Source organism: Magallana gigas, chromosome 6 (assembly GCF_963853765.1).
Source record: "Magallana gigas chromosome 6, xbMagGiga1.1, whole genome shotgun sequence".
Taxonomy (NCBI): Eukaryota; Metazoa; Mollusca; class Bivalvia; order Ostreida; family Ostreidae; genus Magallana; species Magallana gigas.
This window is the reverse complement of record NC_088858.1, coordinates 12,771,297-12,794,847: the sequence shown is the minus strand read 5'-3', so window position 1 is coordinate 12,794,847 and position 23,551 is coordinate 12,771,297. Positions and strand designations below refer to the sequence as shown.

Below are 23,551 nucleotides of genomic sequence, written 5' to 3'. Positions count from 1 at the left end.
TGTTGAGTGGATCCATGAAATCAAATTTTTATCAAAGTAAAATAAAAAGGCAAAAGTTTGTATTTGTAGAGCATTTGGCCATGAATTCATGCTCTGCAAAACTGTGCATTTAACCAAATTAATACACAAAAATTGATACCCTCATAATGAGAAATGAAACCACAATAGAAATTACCTATAGTCTCTATCACAGCTTTCCTTCTGTATACTTTGTACTGTGTGATGACCCCATTTGGTTTCAGTGGAGGATCCCATGTGACCAGAACCCCAGCGTGTCCACCCTTGTCATCTGCCAGGGCCAGCAGTGAGGGGGAGGGTTGTTCCTCTGGGGTGGCCTCCAGGGTCCTAGCACTGACCCCCTCACTGAGCTCACAACCCCTGCTGGTACAGGCTTGCACCCGGAAAGAGTACTCTGTCCAGAAAGAGAGACCTGGCACAGTGTAACTGAGCAAAGATGACCCTCCTTTGTAAATTATTTGTTCATCTAAAAGAAGAGTGTAGTTCTGAATTTGTCCATTTGGTTTTGCTGGTGGGGCCCATGTTGCTTGTATTGAAGTGGAAGACAAAGGTTTTAGGACAGGTGGACTTAAACCAGCTGGTGAGGAGGAGTAGGTTGTAGCAATGGCTGGTGGGCTTTCAACACTCCCTTTCCTATTTCTGGCTATAATGACATATGAATAACTTGTTCCTGGGCTTAGGCCATAATCTGTAAATGTGGTCACCAGCTGCCCTGATATTGAAAGACTCTGTGTGTAAACTAAGGCTCCATCTCGTCTGACATCATAGGATGTGATGATGCCATGTGGATTCAGTGGAGCTCTCCACATCACCTCTATTGACTGGGAGCTTAGAACATTCAACGTGGGTTTCTGTAAGTCAGCAGGAATATCATCCAATGGTCGACTTTCCACCTCCCCACTCCGAGTACACCCACCGCGAGTACAGGCAATCAGTGAGAATGAATATAACTTGTATGGCTTGAGACCAGTCTGAGTGTGCTCAGTGTTTAGTCCTGAGTAGACCTCAGTCCCATCCATCAAGAGCTGGTACCTAGTGACCTGACCCCTATCTTGACTGAGTGGCACCCAAGAAACTTTAATGGCAATGGAACTAACAGCTTCTAGAATTGGTGGCTCCACAACAACAGGTGGAGATTCTACTGTCCTTATGATGGTGGAGGAGCTTGTTGTACATCCACCTGCAGTACAAACTGTCAAGGTGTACGCATAAAACGTATAGGGCAGCAAGTTTCTGTCTATATACTCAAACTTGTCATTGGTGTCAAAACTGAGGGGAACGCTATTGTTTCTCTGTAACTGGTAGCTCTGGATCACTCCATTAGCCTGAGATGGTGGACTCCAAGTTATCTTTAAACTGTCAATCACATTGGAGATGTAATCTACCACAGGGGCAGCCACTCCCTCGGGAGGAGCTTGTTCTGTAAAGACAGTTTGCCAAGGACTCTGAACTGAACTGATGACATTTGTAGCCCTAACACTGTACTGATACTCTGTGTATGGACGAAGACCTGTGTCTGTGTAACTAAATGTAGATCCTAGAGTGTCATTTGTAGAATACACAACCACAGGATCTGAAAGTTCTCTTTTCACCAGTCTTGTCTGCTCCCTCCTCAGAACTTCATACATTAGGATGGCTCCATTTGGTTGAAGAGGTCTTGCCCAAGAAATCACTGCTAATGTAGCATTCACTTCTGTTGGTATGGGTGTTGGTTGATTTCTTGGTGGAGCCTCGGCAGTCTGGAAGTTCTGAAACCCAGCTTTTGTACAACCTGCCCTTGTGCAAGCTTCAAGCTGAACTGTGTACATTGTAAATGGTTGAAGTCTCCTCATCTCAAATTCACGACTGATTCCCTGGTAGAGAGCTACTGAGGAACCAAGTTCATACAACCTGTACAGAGAAATAATCCCGTTTGGTTGGGCTGGTGGATCCCAGCGTAAAATCAAGGTGGTTCCTGATGATATTTTCTCAGCTTTAATTACAGGCATACCAACAGGAGAGGACTGGTCCGTCTGTACTATGACTGTGTCTGAAGAAGTGTTGCCGATGCTATTGATCACTTGTAAATAGACTTCGTAATTTGAGTAGGGTTTCAGTCCACTGAGAAGTGTTGTGAAGATGCTTGGAGAAACAGACAAGTATTCCACAGTATGATTTCCTGGACTCATTTTAATCTCTTTGTATACAATTCTGTACTCCTTGATAACTCCATTAGGACTTAAAGGAGGATCCCAGTTCATTTTAAAACCAAAGGCACTTGTGGCACTGATGTTTGGTCGTTTAACACCTGCAGGTAGTGCTTCCAGGGTTCGAACCAGGGCCCATCCACTGGACACATCTCCTTCTTTGTTTCCAGCCACCACCCTGTACTGATACTGAGTGAAGGGCTTCAGGTCATTCCCTGCATGTCGGATATGGACAACATCACTTTCCACTCTGTTTATCAAAAATTCTATAGAAGAACCTTCCTCTCTGTAATAAATCAGATATTGAAGTAGAATACCATTAGGAAACAGAGGTGGTCCCCAGTCAATATCCACAATCTTGGGACCTTTTGCTGTCAATATGGGTGGCAACATATCAGAAGGTGGAGCTTCCTTGGTCATCACTTCAGTACCCATTCCAATACCACAGGCGTTAGGTTCACCCGCCAAGCAAGCGATCAGTCGAACGTCATATGTAAAATGAGGCTTCAGTCCTGACACTATGGTAGAAAAGTTCATTCCCACCCTCTTTTCTATCTCTGTTGGTTTTCCAGCATTAAGTATGACCCCGTACTGGTCAATGGTTCCTGTTGAGGTGACAATGGGGTCCCACTCCATGTATATCTGCGAACTACTCTGTACCGTGACATTCTTCAGGACTGGGATATTATCGGGTATGTGGGTCGGCATGGATACCGATTTGACGGCACTGCTGGTGTTATCGGCACTGGTACCAACAATCACATAGTAAGTGTATTTGCTGCCAGGTACTAGCTCAGAGTCAGTTGTTGTCAATTCTTTACCAAAGTAGACATTCTTGGCTCCTCTTGAAGAAATTCTCATCAATGAATAGAACTTAAGGAGACCATTCATTTGTTCTGGAGGATTCCAGAAGATCAGAGCTGTGGTTGGTGTAAGAGCCACTATTCTGGGAGTAAATATACCTGTTGAATATTAAGGAGAATTTTGTTCAGAAAGATTAATCATTCGATCTATATGATAAAAGTGCAAATAAAATTTTTTCACTGAGGCAGAGATCCAATGACTACATATATGCCACCGTAACAGGGATTTTTTTTCTCTAAACTAAGATATCAAAATCAAGAAAACATCAATGCCCAGATTTAAACAAATATAAAGTAACTGTTTAAATTGTTATAATGCAGAAGTCTTCTCTGTTACGTCGCAGGCAACTAATTTTTATTTCCACACTCATCATAAAAATAGACAAGCAAATAGTTCCTATATATTCTTTTCACCTTCGGGGGCAGCATCCTTAGTTTGGAAGTGCACTACCTCGCTCCTAGAACAGCCCACTCGAGTACACACTTCTACATACACACTGTAGTTGGAGTACGGGTTTAATCCTGAAATCAAAACTCAGGTTTATCAAGTTTGAAATCATCCTAAATTCAAACTTTTAAACATTACTAAATCAAAGTATACAATGAAATCCCGATTAAGTACATTTTAGATAAATAAGCATTCAAGTCTACGATAGATTCCTAATTTTATGCTAGTACTTAATTCCGCAATTGAACCGTTTTGCACCAAATCACGAGAATATAAAATTGTGAATGCAGAAATTTTTTCATAGTTACATTTCATTTATATCTGTTTGAAAAATAAAAGTAAGATTTTAAAATTTGCGAGACATTTCTCTCACGGTTTTACGCGTATAATAATTCCTCGCGTTAAATCAGGAATCTTCAGTATGCAGAACATTGGTGTTTCTACCTCTGACTGTTAGTGACAGTCCCTTGGTTTTATTCTTCTTTCCATCAGACATATGGAGGACATAATGGGTGATGATGCCGTTAGGTTTGGCGGGAGGCTTCCACGACACCTCTGCACTTGTTGCCTCCACCTGGAGGATAAGTGGAGGGTCTATCTTCCCAGGAACACCCTCAGCTGTTGCCACGGTTACCTACAGAGCATCCATGAAAATCAATTCATTCAAATATTTTTGGTGTCATTTTTCTAATGAGGATCAAATTTTGAAACCAGGATGAATCTATTTAGAAGTTTTTGGATATCTTTAATTTAATGTTCAGCTATTCAATACAGCTTACTCCACTTATATTGAAATCGCTTATTTTGAAATTCCGCTTATTTTGAAACATAAATAAATTCCCAGTTTTCACCTCTCATTTTCTTTGCATTGATTTAATGGATATAATGAAATTGGCTATTTTGAAATATCGCTTATATTGAAGCCACTGATCGGTCCCCATAGGTGATTAGTTTTTTTTTATAACAGTTATATTGAAGTACTCCCTGGCGGCTGTCCTCATATTATTATTAATTATGCCAGACTGACCGGTTGATATACAAAGGTGTGAATTGATAAGTTCTCATCATGTGTGTTTTTATACTTCTTTTAAAAAGTAAAATTTATTCACTGTTGAGTTTTTTGATTTTACGTATACGGATGTATTGAGGCTAGATGTAATTTGGAAACCCCACGGAAAAGAAAAACCTTATCTTCGGACACTAAATACGAACTAGTTATTGTCATTGATAAAAGGACAAAGCCTATATTCGATATAGCTAAGGGTTTTGAGATTATCGCAAGTACACTTACGATGATATACAAGCAGTCTACAGCAGTATTTGAAGCGTTTGAGTCTGGTGATTTTTCTCTAAAACGTAAAAGAATGCGATCGGAGATTATGATGAGGTTTAAGATAGTAACAAAATGAAACTTACAAAACTTACGGATATAATTTTAATCAAACTTTAAAGGACCAATATCCATGTAATCTGTTCATTGTAATAGATAAATGATGACCAAATAATTTGTTCGGGTTTGGTTTTCTATGCTTACATGTACATTGGTATTGAACTAAAAAATGGCGGCTTCACGTCAGTCAATTTCGCTTATATTGAAATACGGATATTTTGAAATAATTTGCATGGTCCCCTGAATTTCAATATATACGGAGTAGGCTGTATATTTATGCTTAGCATAAATATTGAAAGAATAGACCAGTTCAAAGTAAATGTGGTACTGCATGATCTTTTGCAAGACGAGTTGACATAGTTTGGTAAAACATGACAAAACAGCAATTTTTGAATTATCATTTAATCATATTCAAAGTTAAACTTCAACAAGCTTTATCAATTTGCTGTGGAAAAGTTCTGTCATGTTTAGGGTGAAAGGGTGAATTGTTACTGAATTTAGCCAAACTCACTCCTTGGCTCTGTGTGCAGCCAGCACTGTTACAGGCCCTCAGTGTGTAGACATAGGACTGGTAGGGGAGCACTGTCCTGTCATCTGTGTACTCATACTCCAACCCTCTGTACAGCTCCAGGCCATTCCGATGGAGGATGAACTCAGTTATCTCCCCTGTCCAAAAGCAATGGCAACAACTATTACAAACACAAATCATCCCTGTGTACTGTGGACAAATTCAAATTTGTGGGGCCAATTTCACGTAACTTTCAATTCTTTAAGGTTCATTGGGATATGAACAAAATTCATTAAAATTGATCAGCCACCAAGATTTCTTATATTTCCACTCTATGAACATGTGGTAGAGAGACTGTTTAGCTCTCAGTTATAAATGTATATGAAAACAACAAACCATTGGGTCTCTGTGGAATGCTCCAGGTGAGGTAGATGATGTAGACCTGGGAGGGGTCTATGGTGGGTGTGGGAGGGTTAACGCCCATGGGTACAGCTGTCAGGGTCCTGATGTTGACATACTTACTGCGGGATTCCCCAGCACTGTTCACTACCTCTATACTGTACTCATACAGTGAATAGGGCTCAAGGTTCACATCTGTGCAGTATGGAGTCAAAGGGATGGAAGTAAATTAAGAAGAGGATTAGTACATGCACTAGTAAAATTTAAACTCGTTACTCTAGATATTGACATTCTAATAATGATAGTTACTTTGTAACAAACAAAATGATTTTACAGTAATTGGCAACATACAGTTAAACCTGGTTATAGAAAAACATGCTTGTAATGAATTTATGTTAACAGTGAACTCAGTTTGATTTTCTCATATCTTTTTACTAGATGTAATAAATATACAATGATTAAAGATTGGAATGCTTATCCTTGGCCACTCCAATCCCATCTTTTACTGTAATAAGTGCCCCCTATAGTGATTATGATAAAATTAAACTAGAGGTACTGTGAGCAAGCTCACAATTGATACCCCCCGCTAAGAAAAAATCATAACTCATGTATTTTTTCTATTATAGAAAATATTGGATGAATCTATTTCATCGTCCATTTTCTATAAATAACAACTGCTCTATTTTTTAAAACTGTTAATGCTGATATGAGTACACAAACCAATTTCTATTCTTTAAATTCCATTTTCGTTCAAGTTAACTGTTAATGCATTAGGACATTTGCATCCTTATGTTAACAAACATGACTCGAATCAAACGAAATTCCACATGTCAAGCAGCCACTTAATATAAACATTTTGAATTATTGGTAAACTGAGCCCGATTTTTTTTAAACAATGACCTTGAACTTCCTCAATTGACCTTTGGTCAAGGTCATGACACACTCTCAGGTTATAAGCATTCTAGATGTGAATTAAGAACTTCCAATATTTGTCCATTAGAAAGATATGGACTGGACACGAGTTTTACACTTTTATGCAAGTGACCTTGGCCTTGCCCAAATGACCTTGGGTCAAGGTCATGACAAACCCTAAGCTCATAAGCAATCTTTGTGTGAACTGAGAACTTATAATGTTTCTCCATAAGAAAGATATGGACCGGACAAGAATTTTGCAATTTTTTCTGCAATTGACCTTGACCTTGTCCAAATGACCTTGGGTCAAGGTCATGATACACCTTTAGGTCATAAGCAATCTTTGTGTGAAGTAAGAACTTCCAATGTTTCTCCATTAAAAAGATATGGACCACACAGGAATTTTGCACTTTTTCTGTCAGTGACCTTGACCTTACCCGAATGACCTTAGGTTAAGGTCATGACACAACCTTAGGTCATAAGCAATCTTTGTGTGAAGTAAAAACTTCCAATGTTTCTCCATAAGAACGATATGGACCGGACACGAATTTTGCACTTTTTCTGTTGGTGACCTTGACCTTGCCCAAATGACCTTGGTTCAAGGTCATGACACACCCTTAGGTTATAAGCAATCTTTGTGTGAAGTAAGAACTTCCAATGTTTCTCCATAAGAAAGATATGGACCGGACACGAATTTTGCACTTTTTCTGCCAATGACCTTGACCTTGCCCGAATGACCTTGGTTCAAGGTCATGACACACCCTTAGGTCATAAGCAATATTTGTGTGAAGTAAGAACTTCTAATGTTTCTCCATAAGAAAGATATGGACCGGACACGAATCGAACAGACAGACGGACAGACGGACGGACGGACGGTAAGACGGACGGACGGACAGACGGACGGACGGACAAGGTGATTCCTATATACCCCCCCAAACTTCGTTTGCTGGGGGTATAAATATGAACATTTACAATCAGGTTACCCTAGCAACTAACCTATGAAGGTGTCATTGAGTCCACTAAATACAACATCTTCACTTAGAACACAGTCACCAGATGGCACTGTTGTAGGTTCTGTGGTCACATAACTACCTCTCCAGGAACCACAAATCAGAGAGTTTCTATCAAAGTCACACCGATCACAAAATGAACTGTTAGACTCTGAGATCCTGCAAGTTTTCCCAACACCACAACCTGAAATAAATGCATCCACACTTGCTATGTACATTCTCACTAAGCAATTGAAATAGCTTACATGAGCAGGCCTCTTTCTAAGATATTACACCCTGTTCCCAAATGAAAATACAGTAAAACACGGTTATAGCGAACATGCTTATAATAAATTGACGCTTACAGCAAAGTGATTTTCATTCCCTGAGACTTTAATACATGTTGTAAACTTGACGGATATAACAAATTAATTAGGCTTATATCGAAAAAAAATAGCCAGTCCTTGGCACTTTGTTCTAAGTGTGTTTTACTATACATACCATGTATATATTTTCACAATCTGACTGACAATTAAATTTGATCTTTATGAAACAAATTTAATTTTTTCATTGTACAGACTTTGGTGTTCTGTTTGCATTTAAATGTGGTTTTTCTCAATTTAATTGGTATCTTTTTTGCATTGAACTTCCCAATCACAAGTCAAGTTCACAAAATTGTCAGAAAAAGGCCTTATTAAAATTACACATTTTTTTTTTTTTTTTCTTTTTTTACAAATAAAGATACTGAGAAATATGTAGCATCTATACGCATACTATTGAAACAAATGGTTAAAAATGTCAAACCTACCATCTTCCATGCTTGAATGATCAGCACATACATGAGTGTAGGGGTTGAATCCTTGATAGTTGCAACAGCCCAGTCCTTTAGAGATCTTGTTCAATCCACAGCATTCTTCATTAGCTGAAGTCTTCTCTTGAACACTGTTGTACACAAAAACCTGTAAAGAATTACAAACTTAGACTAAAACATAATAATATGTCAAGTTTCTAGGTTTTATAAACCATTATTTAGTTTTGTACTTGAGGTACAGAGCAATGAAATTAAAAATATTTTTCAGTTATATACCTATTACTGAAAAAAATTCTGTCTTAACGTCAGGGATCAGACAAATCTGCCTACCTTATAGTAAAATATTAAGCAACTCGGATGCTTGCAAAGTCTCAAACAGCACCAAAGTCCTGATATTGAGCTATGTATCTGAATACTAGAATCCTTCCTTAAATCACTTGGGGATTACAATGTATGTGCAATGTATGTGCAATTTTGCTGCCGTTTCTGTGGTTTCATTAATATTCAAGGGTATCAATTTTCGTGGATAAAGTGAAAATAATAGTTTCAACGATACGTAAATTCGTGGCCAATGACCCTATCAATGCAAAGTGTGAATAAAATGGCACTTCAATGAACATTTAATTTCGTGGATCAACTTAACCTCGAAATCCACCAAAATTGGTATTCAACGAATACAATGTATTGATGAAACCACAGTATATGGAAAGTCAAAATACATAGTGCAAATACTTCCAATTGTACATCATTCCTTACCTGTTGATGTCCAGTGTCACTAGAACAGCACAAACTTCTGTCTTCCATCACATAGCTCTGTCCACAGCACATCATCCCTGGCTGAACCTCGTAGGCACTTCCTGTCACATGATCACCACAACAGATCACATGACCCTCATAGACTTGTCCCCCACAACAAGTTTGATTTAAAGAAGCCTGTAGTTCACCTTAAAATAAAATTGTAGCAGCATATGTTATAATCATCAGTCTCATAACAATAATAAACAACTTGATGTCTGTAGTGACAATAACAAATATGCCAACTAATGCAAGAGCACATTATGCAACATGGATGTTTCGAAATGCAAGATTTCTGTCCAATTATTTATTTTTGGAAGAGTAAACATTCTGGTTTGAGAACAGATTAGTGTTGTGGAAAAAAAAATAACTTAAAAACATATTGTGATGTAATTTGTTTCTTTTGGTTTAATATTATTCATGGAAATTCCAAAACATTCTGTTTATGATAATTACCAGTTTACAATTTTAATGATCATATTAACATAATTTATCATAGCTTGCTTTATCTAACAATAAGGGTTTGATACTAATCTAATAAAAATGTCACCAATATTTCCATTCTACTAATTTAAAAAGGAATAATTATATACTATATTACACACCATCACAGCACATTTGGGCGCTATTGTTCAGGTATGGAACGTCCCCACAGCAGGAGTCTCCCAGTCCCACGCTGACCCGATCCTCTCTCTCATCCTCACAGCAAGTGTGGCCTGGCAGCACCTTGATATACCTGTAGAAATCAACCAGTACACATATTACCGGTAATGTTTATTAGGGAAATCTAAATAAATTACAATCGTAAATGCAAATATAAATGCTATAAAGAAAATTTCAATGAATTACAAAACAGTTCTGTAGCTTATTGGCAACTACATTATGTATTAGTAGTCATTGTAATTTGACATTATTTTGGGGTACCTTTTTCCACAACAGGTGTTGTTACTTGCAGGTGTGTAGAACTTTCCCCCACAGCACACAGCATCAGGGGAAGGTTTGTACACATATAACCTTCCACAACACTCAAATTCAGGCCGACTGTTGTGTATTACTCCATCACAGCATACCTTAGAAAATAAATAATGGGTTTTTTTTGACATTTTATTACTGTTACAAAATTCAATGGCTCATGTACTAGAATAGGAGGAATGACCACAAGAAGACACAAACCAAGGACCCTTCAATCAGTTTCAAAACCAGTTTCACTACCAACTGAGCTAAAGGTTTAACCCATAAGCTAGTGCTAGTAAAAGCGTGGTAGTTTTGAGCTATCACACTATGATATGGTTTGGTTAACATTCTTACCTTTGGGCCACTGTAACAGACAGACCCACAGATTTTCTGGTGTACACTACACTCCAGGTACGAACACTTTGTGAGTTCTGGGTACACTGTACTGGGGGGACTGAAATTATTACATTATTACACAAATTATTACATCATAACACAAATTAGTCCATTGTGTAATTAATTTCTGTAAAATACAATTAATTCATATCATAATAATTATGCAAAGCCAATTTGCAATTGACTTCATTTACACAGAAAATCAGTTGGACTATCCAGGTGGAGCTGATATCAATTTGGAGCCAGAACATGCAGAAACAAGAGGCCAATAGGCCTTAACAGTCACCTGAGTAGCATATAACCCATACACAAACTTGTCAAGGAGTCTCATATATGCATTTAATTAGGTTTCATTCTGGAGTAGAAAAATTATAAATTTGTAATGACGACCACCTCCCCGCCTGAAATCTTTCAAAAAGAACTATGAAACCTATAATTTTGGCAAAAAACTTAAAGATCTGGTCTACAAAATCATGAATTCAGGTGTGAAGGAGAAAAGAAGATAATTTTTAAACATAATGGTTTACTCAGGTGACCTAAAAACTCTTATAATCAAAGGACAAAACAGTCAACATGAAGTGAATATGAAAAGATTTGAACCAGCAACCATTTAATCACTGACTGATGACCATTGCCTCAGCTACAGTGAGACACTACTTGTACTTGTTAATTTAGTTACCTCATTGATAAAAAGAAGATGGTACAAATAATTATAGGAGATTGTTTGATAAAAGTATTTGAAGTAAGAATTTAGTCTTTCAATGTTAATGAAAAAATGCAGACATAACTAATATAACTCTCAGATGCATTATACAGTAAAACACGCTTATAATGAAGTGCTCGGATGGGTGAATTTACTTCATTATATGCGTCATTCGTTATATCCATCAAGTTTTCAACATATTATATAGTCATGGGGAATGAAAATCACTTCGTTGTAAGCGTCAATTCATTATAGGCATGTTTGCTATAACCATGTTTTACTGTAAAGTTTCAAACAGATATTTTTTTACCACCGAAGCCTTACATGGAAGAACAGGGAACTATGGTCTTCCTGAAAAGGTCATATCTTAGGATGATTCCATTAGGTTTTGTGGGCTCTATCCATGAGATGTTGACCACTGTTGGGGACAGAGGAACCACCTGAGGTGGCGCCACACCCTGTGGAGGGGATTCCCTGGTGGTAACCCGGATCTCTGGACTTGTGGTGCAGTCATAGGCTGTACAGACCTCCATCTGGAAACAAATGAGTTTCATAGCACTATCCGAATTTTAGAGGAACTTTTTGTTTGAAACATTATAGAAAATTGTTACAGTTGAACTTCAAAATCTTGAACACAGATATCTCAAATACAGTGGATACGTCGAAGTGATTGGTACGTCCCAACAACTTATTTCTCAAGTATTTCATTGAATATCAGGATATCGCAAAGTTTTTAAACAGTCCCATCTAGTTCAAGATAACAAACTTTGACTATATACAGAATCTCTCTTAGATTTCTTTATTGACATTTGCTCCAGTATGCACTAAATATCATCTTTATAACTCCATGATCTTAATCAAATCTGTGATCTAAAAAAAATTCAAGGCGCTTATAGCATTCAAGACTCTACATTATACATTCACACATGTCTACATTAAGGGGGAGAACATTTTTTAGTTTCATACCTGTACTCTGTAGATTGTATAAGGAAGAAGCCCAGTCAGTATGTAGGAGCCAGCTGCATCTAGATTGGTACTGAATCTTCTGTCATTGAGGAAGATATAGTACCCTGTGATATCGCCATTTGGGGTCTCTGGGGCAGACCACGAGACCTTTAAGATTGTGTCACTGATCACATACACCCTAGGTGAGGGCATTCCAATAGGAGCTAAAAATGGATTGTAAAAGTCTCCATTTCAATGCAAATGAGCTTCTGTCAAAAATGTGTTTAAATTTCTAAATCATAATAAACAGTCAACCAACTTTTATTTGTGACAACTTTACTTCCCTTTTAACCAGTGATTAACTTGTTAAAAAGTTCTGCAACTTTTTACGGTATGTGACCAAAGTGTCTTTTTTGATATTTTATGCAATTTTAAAAAACACCAAGGGTGTACTCATTTCTAACCTCCAAAAAGTTCAGGATACTGTATACAGGAAAATATTCGCCCCCGTTTTTATTTTTGCCCCTTTCGCCCTTGTTATCAGTGTGCCAATTTAAGACTGGGCGAATTCCAATGTCTCAAATCATCTCTCTTTTAACACAATTCGGTGGATGAGGCAAAACTGTGTGAAGGTGTAGAAAGGCGAGAATAACACAGGGCGAAAATAACCCTGTATACAGTATCTCCAGCGTCTACTTGTTATTTAAAAAGTACATGATAGAAATCTACTAGAGATTTCCGAACTGCAAATGAGTAAATTAAGATTACTCGTGCAGTTTCCGTTCGACCAAACGAATATACCCCAAATGTCTGGTTCGTGGTGAGAAATGATTGCAACAAAGAAGCTCTCAGAATTCTTAGTTTTCTTAAAATATATAAAAGTTGACTTGCAGTACCATAAAATAGTAATACAATCAATTTTTCTTTCATATTACTGTAGATTCCTATTTAAACGCGAGGTTTTAATATCCGTGTGAAATCCCAGAAGAGAATCTAGCAAATTTTGAAATCTTACTTTTATTATTTTGACACATAAAAACTACATGAAACAATGATAAAAATTTGTCATTTGTGATTTTATGTTCTCATGATTTTGATGTAAAAAGGCTGAATTGTGGAATTAAGTACTTGTGTAAAATAAGGAATCTACAGTATAAATCAAATAAATGTAACACTGACCTCCGTCCAGAGTCTGAGCAGACATTGGATTACTGGTGATGAACTGTCCCCCATGGATTGTGATGGTCAGGTACACCGTGTATAGGGTGCTGGGGCGGAGATTCTTGACCAGGACACTGGTCGTCCAGGGGTCATATGTCATTGTCACATTGTGACTGTCACTGAAAGCTTCAAGGGTGAACTCGGTCACATAGCCCTGGAGTTCTACCACATCTATACAGAAAGCAGAAAAAAATCTTACTTATACAATCTAGTCATACAGTCCTTTGCAAAAAATCAAGGACACATATTTAATATTACCTGGTAATCAAAAAATGCAAGATTTTTAACCAAAAAAGAATGTTCAACAGTTCTAAGTTAATATATGTATCTCTTAAGCACCTTTAGAAAATTCTCAGAGATTCTGATACATACCTGGTGTTTCCCATGAAACCTGCAGAGTGACATGGTCAATTGGTACAACATTGATGACCGCCGCCTGGCGAGGGAATCCCCCATAGGTTGTGGCTTCCACCGAGTCTGAACTAGTCAGCTGACCTACACTGTTGTACACAGTTATTTTGTAAAGATAAGTGGTGAACAATGACAGACCCCTGTCCTCAAAATAATGGGAGGTCCCTGAATAAATGCTCAGCCATGAAGGGTTGATAACTGTGTCTGCAATAGAATAAGTTATATCGTTTCATGATACTATAACTAAGATTGAATAAATTATATTCACTAGTTTTAAAGATAAATAGAGCATAATTAAGAAGACAAATATTCATATCTTATGTACAATAAACATAAATATGGTGTAATAAAACATTGAATACCTTCTAGAGGTTGTCTAAGCATCTTTCTCATAAGCTCAAAGTGAATGTTTGGGCCATTAGCTCTCCTCGGGTTATCCCAAGTGACGGTGATCAGGTTTTGAGATATGGGGGTGGGGATGGGAGGGTCCATACCCTCAGGGACAGTTGCCCAAGTCTGGACAGGAACATGAGCACTTTCTGTACACCCTCCATCTACAGGAAAAAATTAACTAACTCATGCTTTGACACTATACCTTAACGCCAGAACTCAATTCTATAATGCCCAACTGAAACAATTCTGCATCTATGTCATGCAAAGGTAATAATTAGTCATGGCAAATTAGTTTATCACAAGTTAAGTAATCACAAATAAGAAAGTAACAGCTTCCAAAATTTCACTTCATTGCTGTCATTTTCAACTTTAAGATATAGACACAGGAATCCGAGTCCTCTTTGAATTGTTGTAGACCTTACCTGAGCACACAGTGAGAGACACCGAGTAGTTGGTATAGGGCAGCAATGTGTTCACGGTCACATTGAGCAGACTGACGTCACGGATCTCTATCTGCTCCTGATTCAGGCGAATTACGTAATACTCCAGGACTCCATTGGCCCTCACGGGTTTAGTCCAGGTTACAGTCAGAGAGGTCGGGCTGTTGATAGTTACAACAGGGGTCATCACTCCTGTAGGCTCTAAAGCACAGAAAATACAATTAATTGCAGAGCTGCAAAAAGTTACATCAAAAACATGGACTGTTACAGTCAGACCAGTTCAACTGCTGGCACTATAGAGCCCAACTGGCAAACCACCTGACTATTGATTCAGGGGACCTGGGTTCAAATCAATGACTGGTGTGTTATTGTTTCTCCCATTCTGTTACAAGACAATAAATATGTTACAATGATGATTCAACATGAAGAAAATTGGGAGAAAAAGAGAAAAGCATGATGCATGAGTCTTACTTGAGGATTTGGTGATGACGGTGCTCCAATGTGAACCTAAACTTCCTGCTCCATTTACAACTATAACTCTGTAGTCGTACACAGTGAAGGGGGACAACTCCGACATATCATCCACATACTGCTGCTTGGCCTCAGGAAGAACCTTTGTAACCATGGTGATGTTTGATGTGCCATTGATACGGCGCTCTATCTGGTAGTAAGCAATCAAACCGTTGGGTTTCTCAGGCATGGACCAGTCCACTAGTATGGAGGTTGGGGTCAGGGATTGAAGTGCTGGGGCGGACATATTTTCAGGAACTTTGAAAATAAACCAAATCACAAAATTATTAATTTAAAAAATTGGAGCATTTAGTTTTGATCTGGTGGCTTGCTTATTTTTTTCTGAAATAACATTTGAAATATAATACAGCTAGTGTACAACCAATAATTCAAAAACCCTTATAAACATCAATAATTTCACAAGATATTGCAGACATTTCAATATCTTAATTTTCTTTTTTTCAAATTCTCATAGGACACCCAAAATCATTTAATATACAAAATGTGTTCTACTCACAGTACAGTAGTTTTACAACTATCTGATTGACTTTACCATCTTCTAGTGTCCTGATGGTGGATGAACTGGCACTCTTTCGACATCCTCCTAACGTACAGGCCTCCACGTGAAACATGTAGGAGGAAAACGGGCTGAGGGAGTCCATCCTTCTGTTGGTTGTCTGGCCATTCAACTGAGACAGTATAAAACAACAAATAAAAAAAAATTATTTGCAAATTTTGTTTGTTAAAATAATTTTTCTGGTACATGTACATGTATACAATATATTTATTATTGTTATATTCAGTATTATATTCTCACTATTAACTGATCTATATAGACGAATAGTCAATACAGTAATTGTAATATTAGCTCGTCCGAAAAATGTTGACCGGTCAATATTTTTTTATTATTGACCAGCAAGTTTTAAAGTTTTGAAATAAATATCATAAATATGCATTACTTGACTTATTATAATTAGGGTACATTTATTATACTTACCACAGCAGTGAGGAGGTTATTTTGATACACCCTGTACTCCATCACTACGCCATTAGGTACTAGTGGAGGCACCCACACTATATCCACATAGCGGGCTCCAATAGATGGAATCAATGGTGGGTCTATACCCCTTGGCTCTGTTAGGACAGAAGTTGGTACATCAATATATGATGTTTGATATGTAGCATTTGGCTCAAGATTTAAAACATTAAGAAATCATTTTTGTTAATGGTTTAAATTTCTATTTGTTAGTTTTCATCAAATGTTGCATTTTTTGAATATTCAAGGTTTTCAAACTGTTAACTGATTTTGTTACCTCCATATCAAATTTTAACAATTGTATTGAAAAGCTTGAAAGTAATGAATATTTAAAAGCTAATTTACATATATAATTGGAAGTAAATTTATGATTTCACCCGTTCTGTTTCAGCAGCTCTTGCATTCCTTGCATGTTAATTACTTCTCAGACTTAACCTCACAAAGTTTACAGTAAGTGGATTTCTTCCATGTCCTTTCACACTTAGGTTTTATTTATAATCAGCTGTTTTTTGTTGACTATATACTTACTGTCCTGCCTTGTAGTCTGTTTGCTCCAGCTTGACTTGGTTTCTCCATGCGTGTTTTTGGCAACAATTCTAAATTCATACTGAGAATAGGGCACTAAATTCTGTTTTGTGTGAATGAAAGTAGTTGTTGGTCCAAAAATGCTGAAAATACAATTCTGTAAATGTTATTTAAAAAAAAAAAGGCAAAAACTTTTTGAAAAGTTAATTCTTTTAAAGTGAACTTATTTAATGAAGTCATGAGAACCTGTGGATTTTTTTTTTTGCTATTTCATTTCGAAGTGAAGATACAATCATACGATATGATGAAACAAAACCTTACTCATAAATGGTGGTTCCATTCAGTAGGAGGTCTCTGAATTGGACAGTGTACTGAGGCTCTTCGACAGAGTTGGATCGTCCTACCGGCTTCCACATCACCTTCATGGAGGTGGGGGTCTCTGATAAAAGATCAGGGGCAATAACTCCATCAGGAGCTGAAAAAGCAAAAATAGGAAGGGTCAATCATTTTTATCAGATATCCATGCTGCCATGTTCCTTTCCCCCCTCCCCCCCATAATTAACTTGCTTCATAGTTTTGTAAACCAAATATTTCATTAAAAATCAATACTCAGTCTGGTGCTTGTGTAACAAATAATAAAGTATGGGCTGGTCTTAAAGCTGAACACCGCTCGTTTATAGGCATCGTCACACAGGTACCTGGTATATAAACCCTTTGATTTCATTACACCAGATTGCACACCTGAAACTTGTGGATGACTTGTAGTATTCCTTTTGTTGTCTTTGGATTATATATATGCATTTCATTTTAATTCTATGTGCATATTATGTTTGTAAATAATGCATTGACCAATTTCATTGATAATAGTATTCTTCTGGCTTGAAAAAAAAGTGTGTAAAATTTGATAATTTTATCGCGACCGAGTAACATGACGAGGCAAGATGTACGTCCACACAGGTGAGACCTCTACAGTGAAATTCTTGGAACTATTTAGAGGTCTGCGCTTCACATGTATATGGGGGTTGTAGGGACAGCAGTGATGAAACAGAAATATGGCAATCAGTGCCTATTTACGAGCAGTGTTCAGCTTTAATTTGGCTGTAAACTTTTATAAATAAATCATGTAGACTGACATATTATGTACTTAAAGAAAAAGGGAATTAAATAAAACAAGACTGAGTAGATTAAAGAACATACTTCCTGGAGGCATGTCCATAGTGAGGGTATTACTGAGAATAAAGCCAGCAGTGTTTGAGGCATTGACCTGAATCACAAACTGTGACCGAGGAACCAGGGGGAATACCTCGATCCACTCTGAGGCATTGCGTCCATTGAACAAGGTCCTCCTCTCTTGTACCAAGGTGTAGTTGTCAGAATCTTCAAATGAATAAAACGTTCAGTAAAACCATGCCATAAGGAGATATCTTACATGTTCTTGTATGGGTGTGGAACTGGTCAAATTAAAAAGGCGAATCATACCCATTGTTCACTTAATTACATCCATACACATTGTTAACATATTTATAAATATTTTGCTTAGATTTGATGTAAACTTTTATTTCGCTTTGGTAGTACATGTAAATATATCGTAAATGAATCCTTCATTATTTTTTTTATACTTTCTTATGTTCCAAACTCCGTACCTCTATTGGCATAGAATTCTCCTTCAGCATCGATATCATAAAATATGACCCCATTGGCTTCCTCAGGCGCATTCCAGTAAACTTTGACTGTCCTAGCATCGACAACCTCTGCATTCATCACAATATATCCGGTGGGTGGGGCTTCCATTGTCCGGCCCTTCACCATCCCACTGGAGCCACACCCCCTCACAGTACAGGCCGACACCCTGAGAGTTTGTAGGCTGTAAGGGGCTAGTTTCTCTATGGTATAGGATCTAGTCAATCCACTGTATATCTTCACTTCATTGTGGTACAGATGATATGATATTATATGTCCTTAACAAAAATGTATACAAGATTATGATTGACAGATTTCATCTGAACTTACAAATCTAAATGGAATAGAATTTTGTAGATGGAATGGTAAATATTCTAGTCTGTTATCAGTTTTTACACTTCTTTACAGTACATTTATTTTAATATCTAAGAAAGCCATTACTAAATACTCTAGACTCTTCTTTTTTTTTTTTACCAAAATATGATGAGAATGTTTCATGCATCTTACCATTAGGCAATCCAGGTACATCCCAGGTGATGATGAGGGAGTGGGGGGAGGGGGAGGAGATCTGGGGGTCAGGGACCATCTCTGGGGCACTCTCCTCAGTGGTAATATTGGTTGGTTCACTCAATGTACACCCTCCTAGTGTACATGCCTACAAACACACGACAGCCTATCAGAATAATCCATACATGTACAAGGCACATCAATTAACGTTACTGCAGAGCATATCAATACAGTAAAAAACAGTTATAGCGAACATGCTTATAATGAAATGACGCTTACAGCGAAGTAATTTTTATTCCCTGTGACTTAATTTATTACATGTTGTAAACTTGATGGATACAACGAATTACGCTTATAACGAATTAAAATTACCAGTCTCTTGAGACTTTGTTATAAGTGTGTTTTACTGTATAATCATTATGGTACGATGTATTTATAAAATAGAACATTGTTGATTTTACCAAGAACACTTGCATGTACTGTAAATTTTTAATTAAATGTGAGGTAGTAATTACCTTGTAAAATCACAGGAATTATGCCTTGCAGATTTTCAAATCTCACTTTTATTTTTCTGGGAGCTTTGAACTACATGTTTTTAAAACAATAGTTTGGCATTTGTGTTTTGATGCAAAACATCAAATTGCAAAATTTATTTCTCATCTAAAGAAGTAATCGATAGTATAAAACACCCCACTTACCCCCACCCTGATGAAATACTGGGTCCCTGCTTCGAGGTCCGGTATGACATAATCAGTGAAGAAGTCCGAGTTGTTATAAACCAGCTCCCCAACGCTGGAGACGTTTACAGAGACATACAGCAAGTACCGCTGTAAAACACCGTTCAACTGGGCGGGTTCTGTCCAGCGGGCCTCAGCGCGAGTGTTTCCTATGCAGATATCACTCATAAGATTACGCTTTTAAATTACAGTCGTCACAAATAATTCAACTACAGTAAAATAGTTCTAGCAAACATGGCTATCATGAATTCATGTTTACAGTAAAGTTTCAATTCCACTAAATCTGAATTATCCTAACCTTATCTGATACACAAATTATAATCAATCAAATTGTTTTTCCCTGGCTCTTTGTACAGTAAAACAGGGTTATATTAAACATGCTTATAATGAATTGACGCTTAGAGCGAAGTGATTTTCATTCCCCATGAATATATAACCTGTTTTAAATTTGAAAAATATAACGAATTACGCTTATAACAAAGCAAAATCGCCCGTCCCTGGTGCTTCCTTATAACCGTGTTTTACTGTAAAAGCATTTTACTTCCTTATAAAATCTTAAATTCAAGTTTCCAGAAATTCTTGTATCGCTCATAGTTCAAACAGAGAGAAAGAAGTTGAATGTCATACCAAGGACAACAAGTGTGGGGGCTTCCATAAATGTGGGGGGAAGCTGGGCGGTGCTGAGGGTGGTTGGTGGTCCATCGGTGCAGCCCACACGGGTACAGGCCCGCACTATTATCTGGTACCCTGTGTATACCTGATGAATAGGAAGAATACATATGAATGTATACTGGTCATTGCTCTACATTTTTAGCTCATGGAGACTGAGGTTGACAATGCTTTTCGAGGGGTGTCATGTTCAACTGCTAACCTTTCAAACAGGCACCATTTATTTTATTTTACTGAATGTCTTAATTTTAAAGAAAAATTTACTGTTTTGACATAGGAATTACGTGAACTCGGTAATTTATGAACAGAAAAGATTAAACACTGCATCTAAACCAATCAGATTTCAATATTTTTAACATGAAAGTATAATAAAATGTTGTATCATAAAATATTATATTGTAAAATTTTTATATGATATGATATTGTATCAAACATTTTGAACATCATGATATGATACAATATCATATTGTATCATTATATACTACAGTATTATATTGTATCATATGATATATCATACGATGCAATAATGTATAGTATCATAGGATGCAATATTAATCCTATTTTATCTTAATGTATTGATAAAATTTTTATCTTACTGTAATAATACTGTTTGAATTTAACATATGATTATCAAACAATTTTTTAACATGATAAACGATATTGTGTCAAACCACACTACAATATCCATAAATATCCAAGATCATTCACTATGATTTTCATATGATATTATAAAGGTAGTCTCATAGAGGTGATGCCTCGTCTTATTGAGCTTTGTACGGTAATCTGTTTTACTACTGAGACAGAGAGAAACTCTTAACAAACTGATTGTTGGTAAAGCTTTACTTGAAGTCCTGTGATGTTGAAGGAATAGCCACCTCCAGTGTACACTTTCACTCCATCTTTATACAGGAAGTAACCCGTCACAATGCCATTGGGCATGCCTGGAGCCTCCCACTTCACTAACAAGTGAGAGGTGCCTGCTTCTGCTGTTGGAGGAAACACATTGCCTGGTGCTAGAAAAAAAAAGTTGGAGAGCTTCAGGAGAGTTTTTAAATTTAACATAAAACTTTTTTTTTTTTAAATATCTTAGAAAATCTAGAGAATCTAGTATTTTGATAGAAAAATACAATATTTATTTGAATGAATATGACAGGGTGTAATTATTATTGTGGTGACAAGTTATGGAACCTTCTTCAAACGTAGTGACAGCCACTCCCTCGGAACTCTCACTGCACCCTCCCCCCGTACAGATGGCCACCTTCACAGTGTAGTTGGTATAGGGGATTGCTGTGGTAATTTTACCTGAAAGTAGATTTCACGTAAGTTTTTGAGCATAACAGATTTATCATATTATCACAGAATTGCAAATAAATCACAATGATGGCAATTCTGAAAAAAGAAACAATAGTCTCACCATTGTAGATGGAGGTATCTGTTAAGATGGTTTCTATGGGAGGCAACTCCAGCCTGTCCATGTTGTAGGCCCTCAGTATGTAATGAGAGAGAAGGCCGGCGGAGGACTTGGGTGGATACCAAGAGGCAGAGATCTCAAACCCACTCAGGACGGTTACACTGTATGGGGGCCTCACTCCTATCGGGGCTATCAAAATATGAACATATTTACATTTAAATTTTATTCACTTTTAGAGTGAATGGTTCAGTCACACCAACAGTATGAGAACACCAGATAAAAAGCCTTTGCATCAGTTATATAGTACTGATATTATAGTACAGTTACTGTAATAGATTTTTTATTGACATGTTTGAGTACCTCCTTCTTTAGTTTTGCCATATACCCAAGGGCTGAGTCCTGTTCCTGCATCATTACTGGCCAGCACTCTATACAAGTAGTCTGAAATCAAATCAAAAACTCTGACTGTCTGCAGAAACTAAGGATATGATTCTTTCCAGCATCAAAAACCATATGAAAACATGATTGTACAATGATCATTCTCACCGGAGTAAGGCTGTAAATCTGTGTCCTCAAACTCTCTCTCAGTGCCATTATAAACATTTCCTACAATATCGTGTTTACAGTTGTCCTCTGGCAGATTGAAGGGGGTACATCCATCCATGTTCACATTCTCCAACTTCCCAAGATGCTCAATCACTTTCAGTCGGAAATTGCGGTAGTAAGGGTATCCATGCATAGTGATATCTATTTTTGAGATACATCCTCCAAAACCTGAGACATGGAAATAAAAATAAGTTTACTAATAGGTGAAGAATTGAGTACTGTCGATTCCTTACGTTACGTGAATACTTAATTCCGTGATCCCGCTGTTGCGAATGTGGGACTCTTATCCTAATCTCTAATAGCTCTCAACTCTCATAAAATAAAAGCGAGATTTTAAAATCCATAAGGGGTGCTTCTCAAGATTTTACGCGGATATTAATTCCTCATGTTTAATTAGAAATCTACAGTAATGGCTATAACCTTGTTACATTATTGTGTATAGTCCCAAATGCAACATTAGGAGACATCCGGGTGTTGCCATTATGAGAGCGATATAAAAAAAAATGATCTACTTTGGCAGTCAATATATAATAATATACATATATAATAACTGTATCAGTTAAACAAATAGAGATCAGGCTGTGTTTTAAAAACTAATCTTGACTTAATACAAACCATCTACAGGGAGATTGAGATTGTGCCTTGTTATAAACTTTCTGGCATCTGACATTTCAGGAATTCCTCCAATGTACTGTTCTCCAGATGTAGACACATTCAATGAATGTGAGGAATTCCCAGAAGTCTCTGTACCATGACCCACAACCTCAATGGAAGCCATTTGACCTTCCTTTTTTAGAACGACCCTGTACCAGTTCCCGTCACAAAGCAGAAGGTCAGGTCGCTGGAAGGTCACACTGCCTGTGGCAATTCCATTGGAGAATTCAAAATACAAGCTGTTGTGAATAAGTCCTACGTAGTAGTAGATTCCCTCTCCTCCGAAACCAAAGAAAAGCATTCCAGAGGCAAGGTCTGTTCTAAAGTTGAATTCTAGTTTTGTTTTATTATTCAGCTTCCATACTGAACTTGATATAGAAAGGTAACCTAAAATAAAAAGATGTCAGCCATTTGAAATGTATTTTTTATAGAGA

General features: G+C 37.2%; 1 protein-coding gene across 1 annotated transcript in view; it reads right to left on the bottom strand.

Moving 5' to 3' along the window:
- LOC105346311 (usherin) overlaps positions 1 to 23,551 on the bottom strand; it is a 52,523-nt gene that overhangs the window by 3,929 nt on the left and 25,043 nt on the right. The window contains exons 25-57 of the mRNA XM_066087197.1: positions 23,079 to 23,504; positions 22,404 to 22,631; positions 22,218 to 22,298; positions 21,861 to 22,046; positions 21,635 to 21,748; positions 21,290 to 21,459; positions 20,405 to 20,534; positions 19,739 to 19,926; positions 19,041 to 19,188; positions 18,497 to 18,811; positions 18,051 to 18,230; positions 17,175 to 17,328; positions 16,857 to 16,996; positions 16,290 to 16,426; positions 15,846 to 15,981; positions 15,254 to 15,550; positions 14,765 to 14,983; positions 14,312 to 14,503; positions 13,911 to 14,153; positions 13,497 to 13,709; positions 12,339 to 12,541; positions 11,697 to 11,905; positions 10,628 to 10,727; positions 10,244 to 10,389; positions 9,925 to 10,055; positions 9,281 to 9,468; positions 8,522 to 8,672; positions 7,721 to 7,918; positions 5,810 to 6,007; positions 5,417 to 5,571; positions 3,960 to 4,149; positions 3,482 to 3,589; positions 176 to 3,166 (exon numbers count right to left, since the gene is read on the bottom strand). Coding sequence (XP_065943269.1) covers positions 176 to 3,166; positions 3,482 to 3,589; positions 3,960 to 4,149; positions 5,417 to 5,571; positions 5,810 to 6,007; positions 7,721 to 7,918; positions 8,522 to 8,672; positions 9,281 to 9,468; positions 9,925 to 10,055; positions 10,244 to 10,389; positions 10,628 to 10,727; positions 11,697 to 11,905; positions 12,339 to 12,541; positions 13,497 to 13,709; positions 13,911 to 14,153; positions 14,312 to 14,503; positions 14,765 to 14,983; positions 15,254 to 15,550; positions 15,846 to 15,981; positions 16,290 to 16,426; positions 16,857 to 16,996; positions 17,175 to 17,328; positions 18,051 to 18,230; positions 18,497 to 18,811; positions 19,041 to 19,188; positions 19,739 to 19,926; positions 20,405 to 20,534; positions 21,290 to 21,459; positions 21,635 to 21,748; positions 21,861 to 22,046; positions 22,218 to 22,298; positions 22,404 to 22,631; positions 23,079 to 23,504 — 8,865 coding nt within the window. The remainder of the gene's footprint in view (positions 1 to 175; positions 3,167 to 3,481; positions 3,590 to 3,959; positions 4,150 to 5,416; positions 5,572 to 5,809; positions 6,008 to 7,720; positions 7,919 to 8,521; positions 8,673 to 9,280; positions 9,469 to 9,924; positions 10,056 to 10,243; positions 10,390 to 10,627; positions 10,728 to 11,696; positions 11,906 to 12,338; positions 12,542 to 13,496; positions 13,710 to 13,910; positions 14,154 to 14,311; positions 14,504 to 14,764; positions 14,984 to 15,253; positions 15,551 to 15,845; positions 15,982 to 16,289; positions 16,427 to 16,856; positions 16,997 to 17,174; positions 17,329 to 18,050; positions 18,231 to 18,496; positions 18,812 to 19,040; positions 19,189 to 19,738; positions 19,927 to 20,404; positions 20,535 to 21,289; positions 21,460 to 21,634; positions 21,749 to 21,860; positions 22,047 to 22,217; positions 22,299 to 22,403; positions 22,632 to 23,078; positions 23,505 to 23,551) is intronic.